General features: G+C 46.5%; 1 protein-coding gene across 1 annotated transcript; it reads left to right on the top strand.

The window, feature by feature from the left end:
* The first annotated feature begins 91 nt into the window (after positions 1-91).
* On the top strand, positions 92-20,882 carry LOC142055210 (mitochondrial amidoxime reducing component 2-like). Its single transcript, XM_075088817.1, has 7 exons — positions 92-409; positions 646-819; positions 5,254-5,416; positions 9,999-10,139; positions 17,550-17,611; positions 17,697-17,768; positions 18,309-20,882. The coding sequence occupies exons 1-7, from the start codon at positions 129-131 to the stop codon at positions 18,433-18,435; spliced, it is 1,020 nt and encodes a 339-aa protein (XP_074944918.1). The 5' UTR covers positions 92-128; the 3' UTR covers positions 18,436-20,882.
* The last annotated feature ends 33 nt before the right edge of the window (positions 20,883-20,915 follow it).

The raw sequence follows: 20,915 nt of genomic DNA, 5'->3' as shown, positions 1-20,915 counted from the left end.
CGCCAGGGGCGGCGTGGCCTGACGGGGGCGGCCGCCGGCCCTCGGCCCGCCCCCACCCCCGGCCCCTGCCCCGGCCCCAGTCCCGGCCCCGTCAGGCGCCGCGCCGCTGCCGGCGGGGCCCAGTCGCCATGAGCGGGGCGCGGGGGCCGCTGGGGATGTCGCTGCGGGCGGCGCGGCCGGGCTGGCTGTGGGGGGCGGCGGCACTGCTGGCGCTGGGCGCCCTGCTGGGAGCCTGGCGCTGGGCCGGCGGGCGGTGGCGGGCGGCGGAGGGACGCCGCCGCCGCCGCTTGCAGCGGGTCGGGACGGTGTCGAGTCTCTTCGTGTACCCGGTGAAGTCGTGCCGGGGGGTGTCGGTGCGGCGGGCGCAGGTGACGCCGATGGGGCTGCGGAGCGGGGAGCTGCGGGACAGGTATGGCGGGACGGGCTGCGGAGCGGGGAGCTGCGGGACGGGCATGGCGGGGCGGGCTGCGGAGCAGGGAGCTGCCAGGCCTCCCTGGCGTCCCGGCTCCGCGTCTGGGAGATGTTTTCCTCACCATCTCTGTAAAGGGACTTGTGCTGGTCCTGCCGTGGCCAGCACGCTGCGGAGGTGCGGGAGCACGCTGTGCCCGCCATCGGCCCTCGACGTTGTTCCCTGTCACTCCACAGGTTTTGGCTTGTGACCAAGGAAGATGGGCACATGGTTACAGCTCGCCAGGAGCCACGGCTGGTCCTCATCTCTGTCAGCTGTGAAAATGGGCACTTGACCTTGGATGCCCCAGAAATGAAGAAGGTGTGCTTGCCCTTAAAGCTCCCCAGGAAAAATCCTGTGCACAACTGCAGGTACTGAAGAAGGGGGGGTTTCCCTCCCTTCTCTCTAAATACTGTCTCTCACATACATGTTTTGCGTTTCAAGACTGTGTGACGGTTTGTGTTTTTCTGATGCAGAAATTGGAGGGGGAAAATTGGGGGTCTCTTGCTTTTCGGTGGGGGTCTGTCTCCCTGTCTGCATAACTTTAGCAAGGCCTGTTGTGATAGAACAAGGGGTAATGGTTTTAAACTAGAGGAGAGTGGATATAGGAAAGAAATTTTTTACAATGAGGGTGGTGAAGCGCTGGAACAGGTTGCCCGGAGAGATTGTGGAGGCCCCATCCCTGAAAATATGCAAGAACAGGTTGGACGGGGCTCTGACCAACCTGATCTAGTTGAAGACGTCCCTGCTAACTGCAGAGGGGTTGATGGCGTCTGCCATCATGATGAGGTTTAGATGGCCTCTAAAGGTCCCTTCCAACCCAAACCATTCTATGATAACGGAGAGAGGCTTCAGACTGGCGCCTGTAGTGACAGGACAAGGGGCAATGGTTTTAAACTAAAAGAGGGTAGATTTAGGTAACACATAAGGAACAAATTTTTTACGGTGAGGGTGGTGAGACACTGGTACAGGTTGTCCAGAGAAGTTGTGGATGCCCCATCGTTGCAAGTGTTTGAAGCCAAGTTGGATGGGGCTTTGAACAACCTGATTTAGTGAAAGATGCCCCTGCCCGTGGCAGGGGGGTTGGACTAGATGATCTTTAAAGGTCCCTTCCAATCCAAACCATTCTGTGAAATTTTCTGCCATGTATTATACAGGAGGCCAGGGTTGACTGTCATAACGAAAGGTCTAGTTTTAATCTGCTAATCACTGGTGAAAACAAATCTCAGGAAACGATGATGTAATAGTCAAAAACCAGACATTGTACATCTGCCAAATGAACGGTGATCTTAATTCTTCATAGACTGCTATGTTTACTCATTTGTGTTTGCTTCTAGTGTTTTCACTGTTGCTTGGGTGAGCAATTGCATCTTAGAGCCTCAGTCACGCATACTGGTATTTCTTGGTCACCACTAGTATATGCATCAACATTTTTTGATACACACTGACCATTTAGAATTGGTCAGATATTGGAGTTTAGATTCCCTCAACCCTGTCTGTAGACATTTGACTGAGGTGCCTAAACTGAAAACTTGGTTGCCTGAGGCTCACCTTGTGGTCACGGGGAAAAATGGGCATCCCCAGAGAGCAAGTCATTCCCTGTAGGTGCTACCTCAAAGGAGTGAGACTCCTTTGTTACATAGTTACAGTTACATAGTCATTTAACTGTGTGCCTAGAGTTCTTTTGTATGAATGCAGGCCTAGTTATTTTATCCATGTATTGAAATCCATGCTGGAAAATTGTGAGGGGGAAGCAGAAAACCTTTTCTCTGCTAAAATGTCAATGAAGATGTAAGACTATTTAGTAACTGTAAACGGTGTTAGCCCCTACAGAAATACTGATAAGTGCTTTTCCTTTGGATAGCAGAGAAGACTAATGTACCAGCTGCCATAATTAAAGCTAAAACAGTGCTGGAGAGGAACTGCATTCACTAGCTTTTAGCATAAATCTGTTGCTGTGGAAACCCTTCATCAGCATAGCTCGGTATCTCTGTTTATACAAGGCAGGTGCAAGTTACAAATGATAGTATTTCTCTTGGAGAAATAGGACAGTCTTTTAAAAATCTGTCTGTAATGTGTATATGTTAGCCAATGACACATACACTAAAAAAGCATGTGGTTTTCAAGATGTTATTTTTCTCAAATTTGTTGTGCCATTAGAAAAATACTTAAATAGACTAAATACATTTCAGTAATGAAAAATTATCTTGGATTTTCCAGTTTTGAATCTCAGTGATGTGTTATCTTGATTCTTTCCTTTCTTTACCGTAATAAACTGTTGCATACTTTAAAATTGCTAGAATTTGGGAATGCAAATAAGCAAAAGTTAGATACGTGTAAATGGACTTTAAAAATTACCAAGTTGTCTGCTATTGCAGGTGGTGTCCCAGGGTGTTAGATTAGCAATACCAACAGTTAAATGTTGCCTTGTACTTCTCAGGAAGAATCCCAAGGTTTTGCATGACTGCTCTGCTTAAACAATTTGCCATTTGTCAGCTCAAGGCTGACTCTTTTTGATTCATTCAGCTATTCGTAAGAATGAGATTTGGGAATAGTGCTGTATTCAGGCAAATGAAGATTTGGCTTTTGCTCTGAGATTCTATCCTTCCAGCTTGTGCGTGGGAGTGGCTGTCTTACTGCACAGTGCGCTCTGCCAGCAAGGCCCTCTGCACGGGCTTGGATTTGTTCTGGCACTGGGCACAATGCCTTCAGATTGGTGCTGGATTGTGCCCAGTAGTTTGGAGCTAAGGCAGTGCAATAATGCATCTGGCTGCAAGAGGCTGTGCAGATGCGAATCTTTAAAACTGGTAAGTCTGGTTGCAGATTTTACTTGGATATTTAAAAATCCTGTGTTTTGGGGAGCCAAATGTAGGACCGAAGCCATTGCGCAGCCACATTTTCTATTTGTGCAGATAATATGCTAGAAGGTTTTCACAGCCCTCTGGTTAAGAAGCCTCTGTGTTCTTCATTTGTGCCATTTGTCTGTGTGTGTTGTGATACTTAAATTGCATGATGTATTCCCATGGATCCCTATACCACCCAGTGCTTAGGACAGTCCTCTTTGTGGGTGTAAAACAGTAGTGTTGGAAGCTGTAAGAGCCTCACCTCTGTTACGCCAGCCAGAAGGCACACAGGGACTGAGAGGATGGAGGGCAGAGAAAGGCAGTTGAATGCTGTATGGGGCAATGGCATTTAGTCCCAACCTGTGCCACAGGGTTGACACAGAGATCCCAGCAAACAGAATAGGAGTATTGCTGACAGCACCCTGATCATTCACCTCTCCCCCAGATGAGTAAAGGAGGGCTCCTGGGAGCTGGGCTAGGTGAGGTGAACTACCTGGGCATCTCCAGGCTCTAAACTGTCCCAGGTGTGATTGCAGAGGCAGAGGAAACTGCAGTCCATTTGGGTCAAAATCGCTGCTTTGAAGAGAGTGATAAAACTGTTTATGACTGGTGTTGAAGTTTATTGGAATATTGGGTTGAGGTTTACCTTTTCTTGCCAGGAAAGTGTTCCTTGTGTAAACTTGTTTGTATTCTGCTGCTAGTGGCTCTTTCTGCCCTATGGACTTTGCTTCCATTATAAATCTTTAACCTCTCTTAGCATATAGAATAGCTTAGTATTTAAGTTAGAGCTTAAGAGTTTCACTCAGCTCTGACTAAAATTTTACAGCACTAAAATCTGAAGGCAAGCTTCACTTAACAATCAGTGGCACTTATAATTAATAACATTTGTAACTGTCAATTACAGTAACTAACCACATCCTTTCAAACTATCATTCATTTTCTGAAATTAATTACCTTTCAGTTGATTTCTGGGCAAATCTTTTGGTGTAGCAGTTGCATGCAAATGCAAGAGTAGACCCTTTTTTTTGGCTTAAAAGTACGGCAAACAGGGAGGTTTGTTACTGGTCATTGATGTGATGGTTAGCTCTGGGCACCTAAAGGCTGTTTCATGGCTCATTCTTTCACCAGCTGGTATTGTCAGGCCATGTCCATGTTACTGCACTTCCAAAACAAGGTGACCATAAGGAGATTGTGCACTGGGACTGATCCTTCGCCAAATTCAGAAACCAAATTCCACCTTGTTATAATTCAGGTGGTTTGTTTACTTATCTTGCTACTTGTCGTGGTTTAACCCCAGCCAGCAACTAAGCACACCACAGGTGCTCTCTCACTCCGCCCTGGTGGGATGGCGGAGAAAATTCAGAAGAGTGAAAATGAGAAAGCTTGTGGGTTGAGAAAAAGACAGGTAAATCAAAAGCCCGGCATGCAAGCAAAGCATAACAAGGAATTCATTCACTCCTTCCTCTCAGCAGGCAGGTGTTCAGCCATCTCCAGGAAAGCAGGGCTCCATCAGACATAGCCGTTACTCGGGAAGACAAATGCCATAACTCCAAACGTCCCCCCCTTCCCTCTGCTTCCCCCAGCTTTGTATCCTGAGCATGACATCATATGGTGTGGATATCCCTCTGGTCAGTTTGGGTCAGCTGTCCCAGCTGTGTCTCCTCCCAGCTTCTTGTGCACCCCCAACCTGCTCGCTGGTGGGGTGGGGTGAGAAACAGAAAAGGCCTTGATTTTGTGTAACCACTGCTCAGCAGTAACAAAAACATCCCTGTATTATTCAGCACTGTTCTCAGCACAAATCAAAACATAGTGCCATAGTAGCTACTGTAAAGAAAATTAACTTTATCCCAGCCAAAACCAGCACAGTAGTGCTTCAAAGCAAGATGTTTGCCGTTGAATAATAAGCATGCTTGAGCCTCCAGCTTTCCAACTAACTTGCTGATGTGTTTTGTGATCCTTCAGAGTGTTTGGACTGGATATCCAAGGCAGGGACTGTGGAGATGAAGTGGCTCAGTGGATCACCACCTTCCTAAATTCAGAGCCATATCGACTGGTGCACTTTGAACCCTCCATGCTGCCAAGAAAGTCAAAGGACATAATAAGCCTTTTCCGAACCACAGATGAGGTAAATGAATGTTCTTTTTCTCAGAAGAGTTTTCTTTTAACCATTTCCCACCCATCCACCAAAAACCTCCCCGTTCCAACACTGGTGAATGAGCCCAGTTTAGCAAGGTGTCTAGTCATGTACTTAAACCACGTGAATATTCTCCTCTTCTATGATGAGGTGACTTGCTTAAAATTTACTTTAAATCTGTTCTAAGCTATTGACTATTCACAGCTAGAGCCTGATACCAATATTTGAAGAGGAACTATTACATTGCAGAGCAGCATTCCTTTTGTGCCTCAGTGAATAGAAAAAAGTTACATTTTTAAAGATGTTTTGATGGTGAATCTGTGTTGCATAGAAAACCTCCATTCCCTATCCCTGTTAGGTCTAGGAGTGTACTGATATGAGTTGTGTAGCTTGTATTTTGCTTAGAGGAACAATGCTTAACCCAGGGCTCTATAGTTGTGGGCCTAGGAATTAAAATCCAAAGAATCAGACAAGTTTTTCCTTATATTCAGGTGGAACTTCCTGTGTTCCAGTTTGTGCCCATTGCCCCCTGTCCTGTTGTTGGGCACCACTGAAAAGAGTCTGGCCCTATCCTCTAGACACCCACCCTTTAGATGTTTATAAGCATTGATGAAATTCCCCCTCAGTCTTCTCCAGGCTGAACAAACCCAAGTCTCTCAGCCTTTCCTCATAAGAGAGGTGCTCCAGTTGCCTGGTCACCTTCATAGCTCTCCGCTGGACTCTTTCCAGTAGTTCCCTGTCTTTCTTGAACCGGGAAGCCCAGAACTGGACACAGTACTCCAGATGTGGCCTCACTAGGGCAGAGTAGAGGGGGAGGATAACTTCCCTCTACCTGCTGGCCACGCTCCTTTTAATGCAGCCCAGGATACCGTTGGTCTTCTTGGCCACAAGGGCACAGTGCTGGCTCAGGGTCAGCTTGTTGTCCACCAGCGCTCCCAGGTCCTTCTCAACAGAGCCGCTTTCCAGCAGGTCAACCCCCAACCTGTAAGGGTGTATGGGGTTGTTCCTCCCCAGGTGCATGACCCTACATTTACTTTTGTTGAATTTCATGAGGTTTCCCTTGGCCCAGCTCTCCAGCCTGTCCAGGTTTCGCTGAATAGCAGCACAGCCTTCTGGTATATCAGCCACTCGTCCCAGCTTGGTGTCATCAGCAAACTTGCTGAGGGTACACTCTGTCCTTTTGTCCAGGCCATTGATGAATATATTGAACAGGACTGGACCCAGTACAGACCCCTGGGGAACACTGCTAGTTACAGGCCTCCAACCAGACTCTACGCCATTGATTACAATGCTCTGAGCTCTGCCGTTCAGCCAGTTCTGTGTCCACCTCACTGCCCACTCATCTAACCCACACTTCCTAAGCTTACCTATGAGGATGTTACAGGAGACAGTGTCAAAAGCCTTGAGGTAAACAGCCTCCACTGCTCTCCATCTACCCAGCCAGTTATGCCATCATAGAAGGCATAATCTCCCCTTGGTGAATCCATGTTGACTACTTCTGATAATCTTCTTTTCCTCTACATGCCTGGAGGTGACCTCCAGAATGAGCTGTTCCATCACCTTTCTGGGAGTAGAGGTGAGAGTGACTGTCCTGTAGTTCCCTGGGTCCTCCTCCTTGCCCTTTTTGAAGACTAGATTGACACTTACTACCCTCCAGTCCTCAGGCATCTCTCCTGTCCTCCATGACCTTTCAAAGATGATGGAGAGTGGCTTAGTCACAGCATCCGCCAGCTCCCTCAGCACATGTGGGTGAATCCCATCAGGGCCCATGGGTTTGTGAGGATCCAGTTTGCCTGAATGATCTCTGACCCAATCCTCCTCAACCAAGGGTAAGTCTTCCTTTCCCAGACTTTCTCTCTCACCTTGGGGGGCTGAGATGCCTGAGGGCCAGCCTAAGCAGTAAAGACTGAAGCAAAGAAGGCATTCAGTAACTCAGCCTTCTTTGCATCCTGCATCACCAAGTCACCCACCTCGTTCAGCAGCAGGCTTACAGTTTCCCCAGTCTTCCTTTACTGAAGATGTATTTGAAGAAGCCCTTCTTGTTATCCTTGACATCCCTTGCCAGATTTAGTTCCAAGTGGGCCTTGGCCTTCCTCATCGCATCTCTGCATACCCTGACAATGTTCTTGTATTCCTCCCAAGTGGCCGGTCCTTTTTCCCACATACGGTAAACCTCCTTCTTCCATTTGAGTTTTTCTGGAAGCACTTTGCTCATCCATGTGGGTGTCCTGGCTCCTTTGCCTGACTTCTTCCTCATCAGTCTTGAGCTTGGAGGAAGTGGGGCTTGAATATTGACCAGCTCTCTTGGACCCCTGTACTTTCTATAGCCCTAGTCCATGGGATTCCTCCAAGCAGATCTTTAAAGACGCCAAAGTTGTCTCTGCTGAAGTGCAAGGTGGTAATCCTAATTGTTGCCTTGCTTGTACCATGCAGGATCCTGAACTCCACCATCTCATGGTCTCTGCAGCCAAGGCTACCCCCAACCCTCACATCCTCAACCAGACCTTCTTTGTTTGTTAGTATTATTGTTATATATTATTAATTATTACTGTTGTTGTTGTTATTATTTAGAGATGTGCTGTCCAGCAGCACATCTTGTCTCATTGGCTCTTCCACCACCGGTGTCAAAAAGTTATCCTCGATGCTCTGTGGGAACCTCCTGGATTGCACGTGCCTCGCCATGTTGCTTTTCCAGCAAATATCAGGGTGGTTGAAGTCCCCATGAGAACCAGGCCCTGCGATTGTGAGGCTACTTCCAGCTGTCTGTAGAAGGCCTTGTTAACTTCCTCTTCCTGATCAGATGGCCTGTAGCAAACGCCCACAACAGTGTCACCCATATTTGCCTGCCCCTTAATTTTTACCCATAACCTCTCTACTCATTCTTCTTCTACCCCTAAACAGAGCTTGCTACATTCCAGCTGCTCCCTCACATAAAGAGCAACTCCCCCACCTCGCCTTGTTGGCCTGTCTTTCCTAAATGTATTTAGCCATCCATGATAGAATTCCAGTCATGCAAGCTATCCCACCGTGTCTCTGTGATCGCAAAGAGGTCCTGGCCCTGCGACTGCACACAGATCTCTAGTTCCTCCTGTTTATTCCCCATCCTGCATGTGTCGGTGTGCAGGCTTTTCAGAGAGGTTCAGAGCACACGGTAGGGTGCAGCGAGGACCCGTATAGCCATGCACACCCTTGAGGTGGTTGGTCTTCTGACTGTCATCTTGTGAGGCAGCTAAGGCACCTTTGTCGCTGCTCTGGTTGGCCTAGCTTATTCTGCCATTGGATGTGATGGCATTAGCATTGGCACTTTGGACCCCACCCACCAAGTCCTTCAGTTTAAAGCCTGCCTCACCAAGTTGGCCAGCCTGCTGCCAAAGATTCCCCTCCCCCTTCTAAACAGTTACAGCGGTTTCATCTCTCTCTCTCTTTCTGTGGGAAGAGGCTTGAAGGCGTGATATTAGGGAAAGCTAATGCAGGTAGGGAAAGGAGATGCTGTGCTCAGACATCCTGATATCATTGGAGCCGCTGATGCCCTTCTTTTCGTCTGAACAACTGTCTCACATGAAGATGATTTGAACTGTACCTGGTGAACATAAGCTTTTTAAGTGAGTGCAAGTTATGAGTACCTTGCCTAACTGATGTGATGTTATTATCTATAGGGCATTAGTGTTTTGCTTGTTGTTGCACAACAAGAAGGTGGTAAATACGATTATGGGCTTTTATACATAGGCATTTATTATGTATGGCACTGAGACCAATACAGAAGACTAGGTTTCAGCAAAAGGTATGTTGGATTAGACGGGGTGGCATTCAGGAATCGTAGCATGAAAAGAGGACAGAATTGCTTGTATAGTTACTTCAACGCAGAAAGGATAATAGAAAGAGAGGAGGGGGGCTATACACTAAAATTCTTGCCAAAATTTCTCTTGAGATTTTTCTCTGTGGAACCACCATGTATAGGAGTTTTCTTTGTATAGGAGTTTTCTTTTAATACTGTTCATTGGCCTGGTTTACTAAAATGGCAGCCCTCCCACTTCCAAGCAAACTTAAGCTGATGAATGGACAGTTGCAATTTAGTGTTGCTATTCTGTATGTGAAACTCCCTCTGGTGTTGTGTTAAGACTGGTTAATTATATAGACAGATCCAGTTAGTTGATCGTGGTCAACCAGGTAAGTTCAGCAGGTCCATAAACATCTTAAGTACCTTTCATAACGTAGTAAAACATGTTAAGTTTAGTCCTGTCTGTAACACCTAGAATAAGTGTCTGGGCCATGCATACGGTATTATGTTGTAAGAAGTTGTGGTGGCTTATACATAATTTTGGTTTAATTCTATAAAGAGAAGTTTATTTTTACAATCTAAGCAAATGAAACTTGCCGTGGTTACTGAAATAAGACAGGGCACACTATTTTACTTGTTAACCTACTTCCAGGAAAATTAATACCTGAATGCAGCAGCCTAACAGTCAGGCTAATATGTGGCCACTGGTTTCAACATCTGTCGTTTTGCCATTCAGTAACTTTGCTTCCGTGCTGTTACAGCGGCCTTAGGATTTGTTTGTGTTTGTTTATGTAGGTTGCCTATCCTGACTGTAGCCCAGTCTTGATCCTCTCGGAAGCTTCACTGGAAGATCTAAATAGCAGGCTGGAGCAGAAAGTTAAGATACAGAACTTCAGGCCAAATATTCTTGTGACAGATTGCAGTGCTTTTGAGGAGGTAAAATAACTGTCTTAAATGTCTTTTTGAAGGCTTGTTTATATTTCTTTGTAACTCAATTTCCCTGTGTGATGGTGCCTACAAGGATCAAGAAAGCTGCAATTCAGTGATTTGATTTTTTTTTTTCCCACCTGGATTCCAGAGATACAGTTTCTGCTCACACCAGTGCATGTGAAACGTTGAGCGGGGAGACAGGTCTGTAAATGCTTATTTAGCTTGGCAAAGGATAAAGTAAGTGCATTTCAATGACAGGATGCTACTGAAAGCTCATCTTTAAGTGTAAAGTAGGGAAAACTATTGTCGTGGTTTAGCGGCAGCTCAGCCCCACACAGCCGCTCGCTCACTCCCCACTGGTAGATGGGGGAGAGAATCAGAAGGGTAACGCTCGTGGGTTGGGATAAGAACAGTTTAATAATTAAAATTAAAAGAAACAACAGTAGAAATGCAATGTAAAGGAGAACAACGAGAGGCGCAAAGCCCCGGGGGAGGGGGAAGGGAGGGGAGAGGGGCAACGAACCGCCGAAACAAACCGCACGCGCCGCAGCCGCTCGCCGCCCGCCGACCCGACGCCGTGCCGCCTCCCCGCTGCCACTGCCCCCCCTCAATATATTGGTCATGGTGTCACATGGTATGGAATGAACCTGTCATTGGCCAGTCGGGGTCAGCCGCCCCCACCATGACCCTGCCCCTCCCAGCCCCCCCGCCACGCCACGCGGCAGAGTGCGGGAAGCTGGAAAGGTAGCCGACCCCCACAGTGAGGAGAATTAACCCCTTCTCAGCCAAAACCAGCACATTCTCCACCCCTTATTCCATACCATTTACACCATGCCCAGGTCCCATATGATGCAATACAACCGTACCAACCACCACCCCTCCCCTTCCCATCCTTTAACATAATACACAGACATCATTCCCTTAGTTCATGGACCTTCCCTGTAAAATGTCCATTAAAATGTCCATTGAGTTCACCCAGTCCATGACTCTGGGCTCCATCTGTTGTATCAGTCTTTCTGGGTGGGAGAGATGGTGTGTGGTGTTGGGTTGCTGCATACCGAGTCAGTCATCGTTCCATCACTGCTGCACGGCTTGTTTCATAGTTGATCTTCCATGGGTTGGGAGGCTCGTACTCTGATATCATTGATACAACACAGAGGTGACACACAGGATTATATAGCAGTTCACATTGTGCCATTCAGTTCATTGACTGTTTTCACCCAAAATCAAATCCCCTTGAGGCACACATCGGATTTCTCCATCCTCCCGCATCACCCACCAAGTGCACCCAGGTCCTCGAGCAAAAGCAATCCCACGAATGGGTTTGCCTTTGCCGGAGGCAGGAAGAACCCAGACTGTTTTGCCCAGCATACTTTTTGTGTGCACTACAGGGACTCTATCCCCTTCCACAGTATGTAGGATTTCTGACTGGGCAGGGCCAGCTCGGTTGGCAGATCCCCTCGTGTTGACTAACCACGTGGCTTTTGCTAAATGTGTATCCTACACCCACTCAATGCCGTGCTCTTTGGCCCAGGTGTCTATGAGGCTATTTTGGAAATGAGTCCCGTTGTCTGACTCAATTCTCTCTGGGGTGCCATGTCGCCACAGGACTTGTTTCTCAAGACCCAGGATAGTGTTCCGGGCAGTGGCGTGGGGGACAGGATATGTTTCCAGCCAGCCAGTCGTTGTTTCTACCATTGTAAGCACATGGCGCTTGCCTTGGCGGGTCTGTGGGAGTGTGATATAGTCAATTTGCCAGGCCTCCCTGTATTTATATTTCAGCCATCGTCCCCCATACCACAGAGGCTTTACCCTCTTCGCTTGCTTGATTGCAGCGCATGTGTCACATTCGTGGATAACCTGTGCAATAATATCCATGGTCAAGTCCACCCCTTGATCACGAGCCCACCTGTATGTTGCATCTCTCCCTTGATGGCCTGAGGTGTCATGGGCCCACCGAGCTAGAAATAGTTCACCCTTATGCTGCCAGTCCAGATCCACCTCAGCCACTTCAATCTTGGCAGCCTGATCTACCTGCTGGTTGTTTCGATGTTCTTCAGTGGCCCGACTCTTGGGGACGTGACATCCACATGCCGTACCTTTACAACTAGTTTCTCTACCCAGGCAGCAATATCTTGCCACAATGTGGCAGCCCAGATGGGTTTGCCTCTGCGCTGCCAGTTGCTTTGCTTCCATTGCTGCAGCCAGCCCCACGAGGCATTTGCCACCATCCAGGAGTCAGTATAGAGATAGAGCACTGGCCACTTTTCCCATTCAGCGATGTCTAAGGCCAGCTGGATGGCCTTTACCTCTGCAAACTGGCTCGATTCACCTTCTCCTTCAGCAGTTTCTGCGACTTGTCGTGTAGGGCTCCATACAGCAGCCTTCCATCTCCGGTGCTTTCCCACAAGGCGACAGGACCCATCAGTGAACAGGGCATATTGCTTCTCATCTTCTGGCAGTTTGTTATACAGTGGGGCTTCTTCAGCACGTGTCACCTCCTCCTCTGGTGATAATCCAAAATCTTTGCCTTCTGGCCAGTCCATGATCAATTCCAAGATTCCTGGGCGACTGGGGTTTCCTACTCGAGCCCGCTGGGTGATCAGTGCAACCCATTTACTCCACGTAGCATCAGTTGCATGGTATGTAGAGGGGATGTTTCCTTTGAACATCCAGCCCATCACTGGCAGTCGGGGTGCCAGAAGCAACTGTGCTTCAGTACCAACCACTTCTGAAGCAGCTCGAACCCCTTCATATGCTGCCAATATCTCTTTTTCAGTTGGAGTATAGCGGGCTTCAGACCCTCTGTATCCCCGACTCCAAAACCCTAGGGGTCGACCCCGGGTCTCCCCTGGTGCTTTCTGCCAGAGGCTCCAGGTAGGGCCGTTCTCCCCGGCTGCAGTGTAGAGCACATTTTTTACATCTTGTCCTGCCCGGACTGGCCCAAGAGCTACTGCATGGACTATTTCTCGTTTAATCTGTTCAAAGGCTTGTCGTTGCTCAGGGCCCCATTTGAAATCATTCTTTTTCCGGGTCACTTGATAGAGAGGGCTCACGATCAGACTGTAATTTGGAATATGCATTCTCCAAAAACCCACAACGCCCAAGAAAGCTTGTGTTTCTTTTTTGCTAGTTGGTGGAGACATGGCTGCTATTTTGTTGGTCACATCCATTGGAATCTGACGACGACCATCTTGCCATTTGATTCCTAAGAACTGGATTTCTCGTGCAGGTCCCTTCACCTTACTTTGTTTTATGGCAAAACCAGCTTTCAGAAGGATTTGGACTATTTTCTCACCTTTCTCAAAAACTTCTTCCGCTGTGTTGCCCCACACAATGATGTCATCAATGTATTGAAGGTGTTCTGGAGCTTCTCCCTGTTCCAGTACAGTCTGAATCAGTCCATGGCAAATGGTAGGGCTGTGTTTCCACCCCTGGGGCAGTCGATTCCAGGTGTACTGGACGCCCCTCCATGTGAAAGCAAACTGTGGCCTGCACTCTGCTGCCAGAGGGATTGAGAAGAATGCATTAGCAATATCAATTGTGGCATACCACTTGGCCGCCTTTGACTCCAGTTTGTATTGAAGTTCTAGCATGTCTGGCACAGCAGCACTCAACGGTGGAGTGACTTCATTCAGGCCACGATAGTCTACTGTTAGTCTCCACTCTCCATTAGACTTCCGGACTGGCCATATGGGACTGTTAAAGGGTGAGTGGGTCTTACTGATGACTCCTTGGCTCCTCAGTTGGTGAATGAGTTTATGGATGGGGATCAGAGAGTCTCTGTTGGTGCGATATTGCCGCCGGTGCACTGTTGTGGTGGCGATTGGCACCTGTTGTTCTTTGATCTTCAGCAACCCCACCACAGAAGGGTCCTTTGAGAGACCGGGCAAGGTAGACAGCTGTTCAGTTTCCTCCGTCTCCAAGGCAGCTACACCAAAAGCCCACTTGTAACCTTTTGGGTCCTTGAAATACCCTCTCCTGAGGTAGTCTATGCCAAGGATGCACGGAGCCTCTGGGCCAGTCACAATGGGGTGCTTCTGCCACTCATTGCCAGTTAGGCTCACTTCGGCCTCCAATACAGTTAGCTCTTGAGATCCCCCTGTCACTCCAGCAATGCTGATGGGTTCTGCCCCTATATAGTTTGATGGCATTAAGGTGCACTGTGCGCTGGTGTCCACTAAAGCTTTATACTCCTGTGGGTCGGACGTGCCAGGCCATCGGATCCACACAGTCCAGTAAGCCCGGTTATCCCTTTCCTCCACCCGGCTGGAGGCAGGGCCCCTCTAGTCCTGATCATGGCAGTCACAACTCACTTCCTGTAAATGTGAATCAGGAGTCCCTCTATTACACTTAGAAATAAAATCTGCGCTTCTACTCCTCTGTCTGGGGACTTGCTCGCTGGAAACTGGAGCAGCAGCTTTCCTGGAAGAGCCTCCCTGAGTGACTGTTCTTCCTTGCAGTTCATGTACTCGTGCCTGTAGGGTCGAAGTAGGCTTGCCATCCCACCTCATCATGTCCTCTCCGTGGTCACGCAGGTAGAACCATAGGGTGGCCCGTGGTGTGTATCCCCTTCTTTGAGCCAAAGGACGCTTATTCCTAACAGCTGAGACACTGCTCTGTCGAGGTGGGGAGTAGGACAGATCTTCTTTGAGTTGCTGGACCTCTTGGGATAGTTTCTCCACAGCAGAGACAAGCGAGGAAGAGATATTTGTGTCGTAATCCCGGAGTCTATCTATCACCTCTGCCACCGTTGGTGTCTCGTCATCTTTCCAGGACATCACTGCCAATGAGTTTGCATGCGAAGATGGTGCGCTCCGTACAAACTTCCGCCACATGGGTCGTGTGCACTCGGCTTCATCTGGATCTTTGGATGACCATTGATTGTCCAGGTCACCATAAATCACCTCAAACACAGCTAATTCCCTTAGATACTGGATGCCTTTCTCCATAGTTGTCCATTTTCCTGGGCGATATGTAACATCTTCTTTAAAGGGATACCTTTCCTTCACTCCAGACAGGAGTCGCCTCCAGAGGCTGAGGGCTTGTGGTTTTTTTCCAATTGCTTTGTCAACGCCCCCTTCCCCAGAAAGGGATCCCAATTGTTTGGCTTCTTTTCCCTCTAGTTCCAGGCTACTGGCCCCATTATCCCAGCATCGGAGCAGCCAGGTGGCAATGTGCTCACCTGAACGACGGCTATAATCTTTTCGCGTATCTCGCAACTCACTTAAGGACAGGGATCGGGTGGTCTCTATTTCATTTATTACTTCTCCCTCCTCTCCCCGCGATGGCCCTGGTTCTTCATCATCCCGTTCTAAACGAGTTGATGTCCGCTTCCAATATTTTGTCTTGTGTATGGGGGCAACCGATACTGGTACGGGTTTATTTTCTGAGCTAGCTCCGGTACTTGTTGTGGGGGTTTGAGTAGCTGCAGTGCCTGTTGTCAGGACTGGATTGTCTACAGTGCCAGTCACTTTGCATTTCAATCCAGAGACTTTCTCTTCCCCCTGGGGGCACTGAATACTGTTGAGCAGGGCTCAGTATGCATGGGCCAGACCCCAGCATGTTGCAGTTATCTGTGTCTCTCTGGAGTTCCCAGCGTAACAACATACTTTCTCCAAATATTCTACTAGTTTTTTAGGATTCTGCACGTGTTCGGGGGTGAAACTCCAAAACACTGGGGGTGCCCACTGCCCTAGGTATTTGCCCATGCTATCCCACATGCCCTGCCACTCGTAACTATCAAGCCTCGGGGCAGATTTCTGGGTGATATTCTTGAATTGCTTAGTCAAAACCAAAACAACATGCCCAAAAACTAACAATAAGTGCACCTTAACCACCCAAGGATGTTCAAGATACAAAAACGTTGTTGTAACAAAGGCACAGACATCATAGAACAAAGTTGCAAAGGTATTATTCTGTATTTCCTCCATATAAAATCTCTCAGAGGAGGAGGTATAATTGCTAATCGCCTCAACAAGGTGGTATCCGAAGTACATTAACGGTTTCAGCAAAAACCCCAAATACCAGATAAAGCTGAAAACGAGTGTTTGTATAACAAATCTTGTAGGCAAAACATTACTAATCACAGCAGAACACAGCAGACTCAAACAACCAACACCGATTTTTAACACCAACTGCAAAAAGGACAACATGGTGCTGTGACCAGCAGCTGTTGTTATCTCCAACCCTTGTGCCCCACGTTGGGCGCCAAAAAGACTGTCGTGGTTTAGCGGCAGCTCAGCCCCACACAGCCGCTCGCTCACTCCCCACCGGTAGATGGGGGAGAGAATCAGAAGGGTAACGCTCGTGGGTTGGGATAAGAACAGTTTAATAATTAAAATTAAAAGAAACAACAGTAGAAATGCAATGTAAAGGAGAACAACGAGAGGCACAAAGCCCCGGGGGAGGGGGAAGGGAGGGGAGAGGGGGAACGAACCGCCGAAACAAACCGCACGCGCCGCAGCCGCTCGCCGCCCGCCGACCCGACGCATCCCCGCTGCCACTGCCCCCCCTCAATATATTGGCCATGGTGTCACGTGGTATGGAATGAACCTGCCATTGGCCAGTCGGGGTCAGCCGCCCCCACCATGGCCCTGCCCCTTCCAGACCCCACCATGCGGCAGAGTGCGGGAAGCTGGAAAGGTAGCCGACCCCCACAGTGAGGAGAATTAACCCCTTCTCAGCCAAAACCAGCACAACTATGCATGCTATTACTGATCAATTAATGATACAAATGAACAATTTGTAAATTGTCAGTGTGATATTTTATAGCCTTTGGCATAAGAGTAAAACTGACCCTTGCAATATTGCAGTCTATCACTGCATCTCTGACAATATTCTGGTAGTTCAAAAAACAGTATCTAGGAACGTATCTGGTGGTGAAGTGACCTGGTGATAGTGGCTTTTAAGTGCTTTTAAGTCATGTTGCCATTTTTCCAAAGAACTTGCTCTGGATAGATCTGATAATTTCTAAGAAATTCCTAAAATGGGAATGGGTTTTTGTCTTCCAAGAAGGATTGCAATAGGAAGCTTGTGTAGACAAGAAGCAAAAACTTACTTCCCCTAAAAATTTTCTTTCTGCAAAAACGGTTACTTACCAGAGGTCAGATCAGACTATCACACATACAGTAAAAATAAACTTGCTTTAGGTTCAGACAAGCACAGGCTGTGGAACGGGGTTTATTACTTGCGTATCTTTCTTTCCAGATATAGTAGGTCGTGAATTGGAAGAATGCAGTGACATAGAATTTTCGTTAAAATAGTACCATAATATAATTGTACTTATTTTGAAGATACAAGTAAAGGTGATCATCTGGAATGGCGCTGCTTCTTTTAGGAATGACTGTGCCACTCATGGAAAAATGATTGCAAGTTGATATGTCTAATCTGTGCATAATGTTTACCTTTCCTCAGGACACCTGGGAGGAGATTCTTATTGGTGATGCGGAGATGAAAGGGACAGTGTGTTGTGCCAGGTAAGCATTTGAGACAGTTATTTTATATAGATGTATAGAGATTTATAATAAGCCCTTGTTAATTTGGTGTTGTCTGTCATTGCAGGTGTATTTTAACAACTGTTAACCCAGACACTGGGGTCCTGGACAGGAAGGAGCCCCTGGAAACCTTGAAAAGGTTGTAAAAATACCAGTGCTGCTGAGGCTGTGAGAGTGGATTTAGGCTAGATCCCAACAGATGTTAGACTAGTGTTTTAAAAGTGGTTTGTAGTATGTGTGGGACATAATAATGCAGTGTAAAGGTCTGTGTATATTGGCTTCCATTCTACTTTCTGCAATTCTATATGGTAAGAAAATTCAGGAAGTTCTCCCTTCTTTCTTGTAAACTTTACATTCCCTGTCTCTTTCATCTGTGCTAGGGTGAATGCCTGCGGTAACAGGTATTTAAAGTATTTAAAGGTCTAACTTTGCAACTTTGGCGTTTCTTTTTATATAGTCTTTCGTATGTGTATTATATACGGATGTGTGAATACAGTCAGGCTTTTTTTCTCTATTTCAACTGCTTGGTTCTCTTAATTGTAGTGTTTATTTAGTTTTAGTCTAATATGGTGATCAAAACAGGCCATCACTGTTCATATGTGTTCTCTCTCATCACTGATATCTTAGTGTTTAGAATTTGCTACCCCTGATTCTAAAGAAGTGCTCTCTCTCTCTGCAGTTACCGCTTATGTGATCCGTCTGAGCGACACATACACAAATCCAGCCCGCTCTTTGGAAGATACTTTGCTATTGACAAAACTGGAACAATTGAAGTTGGAGACCCTGTGTACAAGATGGTCAAATAATGAGAGGGATTTTGATCAGCAGATATCTTCACTTTGATATGCAAATTGTTTTTCAATGAATCACCAGCATAAGTTTTTCTTATTCCTTGCAATATCTTTTGTGCTGTGTTCCTTTGTAAGGTGCAGGGGGGGGTCTTTGAGGCTATGAAGTGCCAGTCATTTCAGATCATGTCATCTGCTAGCATGTCTGTAGCAACCATGTCTTTAGGTTTTCTGCAGACTGTGATAGAAGAAACTCTAATCCAAGACAGACTTCACACCTCCTAAAGTTTTATGTCAAGCTTGATATCATAATCCAAAATTACATACAAGGGCTTTGCCTCGTGTATTAGGTACATTCAGTGCCTATAAAGAACCGCAAAAACAGTCATGCCAAGTGTAAAGTATGTTGGTAATAGAGCTGCCTTTAAAGGTGAACAGGGATGGCAGATGGCAAAGCTCTGCCTGAAATTCCACCCTTCTTTGGTCCTAAGCATCTTACCCTGTCTATGTCTGGAGGTACTTTCTTGCAATGTTTCTTATCCTGCAGTTGTTTCCTGAAGATTGCTACTGTCTTTCGAGATTGGAGCAATATCAGGAGAAGGGTTGCAAGCTGACTAAATGCTACTCTAATCTAGAGGTGGGAACACTGGCTAACAATGTGTAAGACTCAGGGGTTCATTTGGTTTATGACCTCTGTTTGATAGAGTTTGAACCATCAATTTTTCCTCCCGCGAAGCATACCGTAACAGCTAGGTTGTAGAGTAGTGATGCATTTGCTAACGTATCAGTAGAGCTTCCAGTTTGACTAAAAGGATTAGGTGTTCACTGGATCAGAGACTTCATGCACACTGGAGGGGAAGAAAAGCTGTTGGGAGTGATCGGATTCTGAGCCTGCCTTGTTCCAGCTGGTGTCCAGGCCAATATTGTAGGGCTCTGTGTTCATGTGTAGTTCCTCTCTGGCTCAGTGAATCTCTTACTATAGAAAGTTAGGCTGCTAAGCAGGTGTTTCGGAAGCTGCAGTTTTAGACTAAGCATGTTAACATCCTACTGGTTGCACATTTGGATCTCTGGTTGCCCTCCACCCTTGTTTCTATTCTAATCAAAATGTCAGCCATTTATATGATGCTGATAATTATATTTTCTGCTATATTTGTTACTGTATAAAACAGGGAAAGAAGCTAGTTGCATGTTGGCAGTACTATCTTTGCTTTAAATATTATATGATTTTTCTGTTTTTAAAAGTAAGTGGACTCCAAGACAAAATCTAGCCATCTTTCAAATGCTTGGCTGCCTCTTGCTTTGTTATGGATTACTAGATCTAGAATGAATGTTGAACTAGCCAAAAAGAGGAGTCTAAGTGTGACGAAGGACAAATCATGACCCAATTTGGTGTTCAGATTCTTTGTTTTCAGTTGTGAATATGACACTGGAGTTTTGCTGCATGTTCACAACTCAGACCTGTAAAATGAAGAGCCGCTGTGCCTTTGAGCAAATTCAGACAGATGTGTGTGGCAAGCCTGAAGCAGGCACATGGGGAAGGTAGTTTTCTATTTTTTGTGAACTCAGAGTTGCTCCAAATACCCTTTCATTAGCAGAGTGCTCTGTGAGTATTAAGTTTTCCTGTGACAGAAAGCGCCCAGTTTGGACTGCACGTTGCATATTTGTGCATTGTTATGCCTGATGCAGCTACTGGTAGGAGGAAGTGAGAGAAAAAGCATCTTTCTAAAAGGAAAGTAATCCTGAGGTTCACTTTTGAAAAGCATATGTTGAAGATCCTCAATATTAGAAGCTGAAACCTGGTGGAATTCCTAATGGTATTATTAAGCAAAGACAGCCTGCTGGCCTGCCCAAGCAATTAGTTAAGCGTGTGCCTCTTCATTAAGTCAGAGAAGCGGAATGAAAGAGAGCTGAATTTTTGCCTCTAGCCAAACATATTTTTTCATTGTTTCTTTAACACCACATTAAGATTTACGTAACACAAATCGTGTGGTATAGGTCATGTTGCTTCTTGTTAGGCTATCATCGATTTGGCTAATTTGGAAATGGGGCTGTCTTTCCAATGAGAAACTGCATCTACATTCCTGTTAAGAAAATGCCATAGATCTAAAATCCTGATTTATCCCTGTTAAAGCCGCTTAGAAGAATTTGGCTAGGATCCTAAAACATGTATGCACCTGAGTACAATACATCTCACAAATGACACTTAAATCAATTATGTGATGAAAAAGGGCCATTCTCGGAAGTGGAGAGCATAACTTACGAATGTTACAATATAAATATCTTCCTATAAATGTTGAACTGCTGTAACTGTAGGAATTGTGTTTGATTTTGCTAAAGCCATTTAGGAAATTGACTGAAAATGTGTCAATCGTAAAACACTCTTTAAAATTGTGTACTTAAAAATGTTAATTGCTTTTCTTAACTCTAGGGGAAGAAAACAAAAGCATAAACTTCTTTTGACCAAACTCTTGTATGCTGTAAAATTTGTGAATCTTCTT

Source organism: Phalacrocorax aristotelis, chromosome 3 (assembly GCF_949628215.1).
Source record: "Phalacrocorax aristotelis chromosome 3, bGulAri2.1, whole genome shotgun sequence".
NCBI classification, from domain to species: Eukaryota; Metazoa; Chordata; class Aves; order Suliformes; family Phalacrocoracidae; genus Phalacrocorax; species Phalacrocorax aristotelis.
Note: the sequence above shows the minus strand (reverse complement) of the source record. Positions and strands in the feature narration are given on the sequence as shown.